This window comes from Notamacropus eugenii, chromosome 1 (genome assembly GCF_028372415.1).
Source record: "Notamacropus eugenii isolate mMacEug1 chromosome 1, mMacEug1.pri_v2, whole genome shotgun sequence".
Lineage (NCBI taxonomy): Eukaryota > Metazoa > Chordata > Mammalia > Diprotodontia > Macropodidae > Notamacropus > Notamacropus eugenii.
This window is the reverse complement of record NC_092872.1, coordinates 232287840-232294472: the sequence shown is the minus strand read 5'-3', so window position 1 is coordinate 232294472 and position 6633 is coordinate 232287840. Positions and strand designations below refer to the sequence as shown.

Genomic DNA, 6633 nt, shown 5'->3' with positions numbered 1-6633 from the left:
ATTTTTAAGAGGTGAATTCTTCAGCTAAAAGAGCAGAGCAAGGAGGAGGTATGGAAAGATTGAGGGAGAGAAGAAAAGAATTGAATTATGTCTGAAGAAAATGATATAGAGAATCAATCAGGGAGGAATAAAATGACTGCATTGATACAGTGCAGAGCCAATGTTATCTTTCCATTGGACCAATCCTTCATTTTAGAAAAGGCAACAAAACTTTACAAAGGCAAGGAGGTAGATGGGGGAAGGAAAAGACGAATACCCAATAAAGAATACTGAAACGCAAGTTACAGAAATTGACCTTTATTTATCATACTAATCAGTTTCTTTAACTTTTTTGGTTTTTTTTTTATACAAAGTGACTTTTTTTTTTTTTTTAGTACAGAAAATCCTGGTCAGAACAGTACCTGTCTGTTTTAATCGTACCAAAGTCCAACTCTATCCTCAGCTCAGGGGAAGAAAAAAAAAAAACACCAAAAAAAGCAAACAAAAACCCTGCTACCCCTCAATATGAAAGCTATTTCATTTAGGTAATGCATCAATACATAATCTACAGTTGTGGTTTGTTTTTTTTTTATTTTTTAAAATATTTTTACATTTTTGTTTAAGTAGTTTGAGCTACAAAATGTGTACCTGTCAAACAAGGAACAAAATTCAGGACTGATATAGTTTTGAGGAACTGTGCAAGGAAAAAAAAATCCCTTTTTTTATTTTTTTTTAAAAATGCAAATAAAACTACAACCTGTAGTCCAGAACTAAAAAAAAAAATTTTAAGACTTCTTTCTAGAAAAATGAAATGTTAGGAACAGTCCATAAAGCCTCCTCAAATTAAACTGGAATAAACCAAAGAGAGTACAGTACCTACAAAGACAACAAACGGTTGATGGAGAAGGGAGATATGATCTTCTTCCAGGGCCCACCTAAGTTTTTGAAGTGCATAAGCAAATCCCAGATGCTGCTTTATCACAGAGCTGGGGTACACCACCTGACTGAGTGTTGCAAGCAACAGAAAAAACTCCTTGGTTTTTATTTACTGATTCCGACAGTGTGAACGCTACCAAAGGCTTCTGTTCCAAAGCCCAAAACTGTGACCATTTTCATATCAAATTTTTTAAAAAACAAAACAAAATACGATTATGTGACTGCTCCGTACACTAAAGAACAAAGCAGAAGAAATATCCTGCAAAATTGCACCAGTAAAGCTATTGGTATTTACAGACTTTTAAAAATGACAGAACAGCATGCAGTGGACCAAGTTTACCACCTTGCTTTCCCCCTCCTCCCACTAACCACCAGTCTCCCAAACCAAATCGATTATTTTATTACTTAACAAATTAAGTTCAGAATGATCAGATCATATTACGGTCTTTAAATATAAAATCTATGCAGGTAGAGTGGGGGAGAAGAGGGAGGAGAGAAGCAGAGGAATTTGAAATAACTCCAAGGTACAGAAGAGACCTTTCCACTGGCAAATCTATGTCCTAACTAGGCCAAAGGATCACCCTGTAAATTTATCTGAGACATGATTCCAGAGTTCCCAGGAGAATTTCCAAAGCCCACCGAGTACGCCCTTCCCTGGCTCTACCTTCACTGAGTCCAGTACAAACACACTCTCCCTCTCCCCCCTCCCCACCTCAGAGTGCCCTCTTCTTTCTATTCCAAAGTGTGGCTTCACTGAGAATGGCATGAAAAAGACAAAACAAGAGGAAGAGATGAGGACAGTAGAAAAGAGAGGATCAAAAAGGCAACAGGCCACAAGGACAAAAGGACATTCAAGTAAACAAAACAACCAAATACTTAGAAAAGGTTTGTAAACTTGTGAATCTAGAAGGTTCTTTCTGCAGCATTGATAATCTGCTGGCTAAGGAAAAAAAAAAAGGCTGGTCTACCTTGTACCCCCATCATATTAGAAGTCAGTCAGTCAGTCTCTCTCTCTCTCTAGGAAAATAAATGCACAAGTGAGAGAGAAATGAATTCCACCGGCCAAGGCTTCGGTCTCATTCGGCCACATAAGCAGGTGCTTTTGGTTATCCATGTTAGTGTCTCAATCCGCTTCATGAAGAGCTGTCTGATGACATATAGTGTTTAAAGTCTGGCCATCTATTTACATTGGAAGAACATGTTCTGCATTTCACAGCACAATGTCTATCTAGAGCGGGCAAGCTGGAATCCATAGGACCTTATTCTGCTCCTCATCGACGGTTGTCAAGATCTGGGTGCAAATGTTACCAAGGGCTCCACCCTGGACGATACCTGTTGGACACAGAGATGCAACAGAGGAAAGGTCAATTCTTGGTTACTGCAAGATTAGCCATCCAGGTGGCAGACAGGAAATCTCAGAAGCGGAATGAAGGCAGCCCCAAGACAACTTTTTAAGCTGAGTTAAATTGGGGACAAGATCTTGGACTTTGGAGAAAAAAGGTCCCATAGAGAGAAATAAGGAATGAAAAGTAGTTAAATACTTATTATGTGCCAATCCTTGAGCATTGGAGTTACAAATAAAAATGCCAAAGAATTCTTGTTCTCAAGAAGATCACATTCTAACTAGGAGAAAAGAACACACAGGAGGGTTCAACTTTAAGGAAAATGGAAAGATTCAATAGTCCTTTGGCTTCAGTGACAAGACAGCAGTAAAGCCTCCTACCCCTCCATCATACACTGGGAGGATTGCAACTGCTAACTCCCTGCTCTCACCCAAGAGAAGGGGAGCTTGAGGGTTGGGGTAGGGTCTGGGCTCCGGGTAATCTCCTCCTAGGGACGGAGATGGAGTCAACAGAGAGAATCCTAAATCCTGGGATACTTCAAAGTTGCTACAGAGAAAAGAGTAGGATGGGGCAGGCTGAAGCTCTCCCCACTGATATGGCAGGCAGGAGATAGGAACTGCCTATTTTAACTAACTGTTTCTTGCAAATGAGGTACCGAAAGCTCAGTTATTGGTTTCTACCTAGTACAGAAGTGTTACCAGCACTCTCTAAACTTCCATGCGCTCGTATAAAGCACTGATCACCCACACCAAGTTAAAAAGCTGTTTTGCAGGCTCTTGGTTTTTCCTTCATTCTATGCCTCTCCACTGCCCATTTTTAGTCATTTCTGTTCCTCACACTATCAGGAAAGTGGAGCTGAGATAGAAAAATAGATCAAACCCTATTACAAAATATTATAAGCATTTATATTAAATATTTAATTCATTAAAAATATATCAAATATTACTACTGTAAAATATATTTTGCTCCTTGTTTAAAATGGTTTCATATGAATACATAAAACATAACTCTATTATAAAATATATTTTGTTCCTTATTCCATTACCCCAATAACCAGGAAAAATCAGGAATTATTTTTTTTAACTTGGAAAAGCTACTCCTAAGGGAAACACCACCTACGTAAGCTGGATTTGCCCAACCTCACAATCAGTGGAATCTTGACATTTCAGACAACAGTTCTGGAGCATTTGTCATGATTGTCAATTACTAGTCAGAATCCTGGGGAAAGTGAAAAGAAATGTAAATCCAAATGGCTAAGTATCCTTTTTTCTTTCTTTGAAAAAAAATTACTGACGTGTTTTGTTTTTCCATCTCAGACATTTACAAATCATTCTCACTTTGTGAATGGTTTCCTGTAACAAAACAATTAAGTAGAACGAATAATACAGTGACCTCATCTGTAAGTGTGTCAAACATTAAACATCTGTAATGGCTAAGTGTGATACAATCTCTATAGCTGAGAGTTAAGGAGCAAATACCTTGTGGGAAGTGAGATAGGAAACTAAAACTAACCTTTATCAGACATTCTTCTCTCCTGGCAGAAATTGTCACTAGAACTCTTTGCAAACTGATTCAAACTGACCCCCCAACTCCCAGACTATAAATTCCTGTCCTTTCCTGGCGGCTTGCTTCAAATTTTCAAAATGATTTGGAATCCAGAGAGTAAATCATCAGCAAGAAAAATGGGGCCTTGGGCTTTTAAAAAGGTAAATGAAAAATATCTAGTTTAAACCTCCCTCAGACCAACTTGGAACAACAACTAACTTTTCTGCCATCTGAGACTGAAAGGATCAGTTATCTGTTATTATAGATATTTAGCTATTTATAAAAGTATGCATTCCATTACTGAATCCAGAATACAGTCATTATCACATAGGGCATCTGCCCCACATTTAATGGGTACACAGACATGTTAGAAATGTGGAACTTAAAGAGTTCACATTTTAAATATACAAGCATGAGTGTCCACAGTAAAATGTAAATGGCTTGAGTACCGGGATTGTTTTGTAGCCTAGGCTCTTACTTAATAAAATTTTAATGAGGTTGAAAAGAATATACAGAATGAGACTGGCAATTTGTTTTCCTTGAGTATGTATATTTGTTCCAAGGGCTCTGTTTTTCTATTGGGGGGGAGGGGGGGGAGTGAGAAGGGTAGAAAATAAGTGCTTGTTCACTAAAAAAAAAAAAAATTGTTATTAAAAAAAAAAAAGACTGATCTGGTAGGATTCTCTCAACCACTACCACCACCCACCCACCCCAACACTGAGCCTGAAGTTAGACATAAAAGCAACGCCAACAAACCTCACATTTTCCAAAACTGTTGTTTCCATCCCACCCCACTCCCACTTCTGTAAAAGAAACAAATGACACCAGTTTCCTGGCCCTCTCCACTTGTGCGAAAGGATGGCTCACCTGTAAAATACTTGCTGTATTCCTGTTCTATCTTCTGAGCTGTTTCAAACTGTTCTTTGGAATATCTCTGTGTGACTTTGTCTCTCAGGAAGATAGGGTCTCTCTGTTCTCTGTCAGAACATCCGCAGCAGAATTAGACTAAGAAGTCTCACTTTTCCCCATCGCCACTGTTACCCTTTTTGGTCCAGACCCAGGGGAAGCATCCATGGGAAAGGGTAACCACGGTGAAGGGGGCCCCCTGGTGTGCATCCTTATAAAGGAGTAACCTGACCCTGCTGTCAGAAGGGTATAGGGGGAGAATGCACCAGAAAGCATCTTTGCAATGGAAAAAATTTAAAATATGTATATGTACGTGATGACTCCAGTGCCTCTGCTAGAATCATGAGGGCAAAGAAGACAAGGTCAGGGAATGTTAGAGCTAAAAGGTCCTTTAGATATCATCTCCATCTAATCCCATCATTTTACAGATAAAAAAACTAAGGGAAAGAGAAGTGATATAGCTAATGTAAAGTCCCACCCTCACCCAGCAAGTTAGTCATCAAATTTAGACCAGAACCCAGGTCTCTTGCCCCCAATCCAATGCTTCAATATGCCAACCCTGTCTCTTAACAAGACAGTCAAACTATGACTTTAGTACAACCCCTTGATCCATTCTGATAGGAACCCAGAAGTCTCAACCCTGGAAATTACTTACTTGATCTGTTTAGCATTCTTATAGCGGATAAAGATGACAATGGGGTAGATGTGGATGCTATGGAGCCGCTCAATGGCATGTGGACCAATGTCCAGCAGACAGTGGCAGTCCTAAGAAAACAAACCAGCACATCATCAGTAGGCTAGGGGGTGGAATCAGTGGACAGGGGCAGCACGTTTCATCTTCTCTAAGGAAGCCAGTACACAAGCAGTCTTCCGATCAAACTCCTTCCTTCTACTGTAAGGAAATCTTTAATGTTTCCATCATATTCCCTCCTGCTTCACAGAAATATCCCTTATCCTATAATTAACACATAAGTATTTAACGGCCACTAAGGAAATACAACATAGCTTCCATGAACAATACATTACAAACTTTGGAAAACTGATCCAAGACCAAGTCTGTATCATGACGACACAGGATGCTTGACTTCAGTGAGGTGAGATCCAAGTGACCCGAATTTACCCTACGTACTTAGGAATTCACAGATACTGAGTGTTACCTGGAAAATATCCACCTTTTCTAGAGACAGACACAGAAGCACAGTAAAAAAACAAACAAACAAACAACAACAGAAAAAACACTTATTTCTGCTCAAGGGGTGAGTCTTGAAGGCAGGAGATGGAACAACAGGGTGAGAGCTCCAGGAACAGCAAAAGTACAGTTGACTCAGCGAGGAGAAAAACAAACAAACCAAAACAAAAAAATACTGCTGACTGCTAAGGAGATAAAGGGAGAGAACATCATAGAGAAATATTGCAGGGCATCCAGGGCTGACCACTCCTACTTCGTGAGCTCTCTCTGGCTCCATATCTACAAACTAAAGCAGGGAAACTCTGTAGAACAACAGTACCTTCTCTGTTATCTCCTTTATTGATGCTACAGTGGTCACATCGAAATGGCCGCTTCTCCTCTTATAGTCAATGAACAGGCAATCTTTGACACCTCGCTCAATGGCCTGCTGGGATGCCTTCATCACCTCTGAAAGACACAACAAAGATGTGAATGGTTCTCTTTCCTTGGAGCTACCCCAAATTCCTCTCACTGCTATTTAGGATAATGTCTTGTTCTGGTAACCTGGGTTCTGGGTCACAACCCTTCCTATACTTTAAGGTACCCTGAAATCTCTTTTCTATATTAGATACTCCTTGGTTTCCTGACATCTTTCCCCAAACTTTCTAGTAATCTTATACTTTCTTCTGAGTAAACTGAATTGTTCTTCCAAATGCTAACTTGTTATCTCAAACAATAAGGTGTAGCAGAAAGAAT

At 39.5% G+C, this 6633-nt stretch overlaps 1 protein-coding gene across 4 annotated transcripts in view; it reads right to left on the bottom strand.

Annotated features, from left to right (window-relative positions):
• Positions 1–281: 281 nt before the first annotated feature.
• DLG5 (discs large MAGUK scaffold protein 5) overlaps positions 282–6633 on the bottom strand; it is a 151359-nt gene continuing 145007 nt past the window's right edge. For all 4 annotated transcript variants that reach the window (XM_072628068.1, XM_072628070.1, XM_072628069.1 and 1 more), the window contains 4 exons: positions 6218–6345; positions 5365–5474; positions 4671–4780; positions 282–2247 (listed from right to left, as the gene is read on the bottom strand). In XM_072628068.1, the coding sequence (XP_072484169.1) occupies positions 2144–2247; positions 4671–4780; positions 5365–5474; positions 6218–6345 (452 nt within the window). In that variant the 3' untranslated portion in view covers positions 282–2143. The remainder of the gene's footprint in view (positions 2248–4670; positions 4781–5364; positions 5475–6217; positions 6346–6633) is intronic.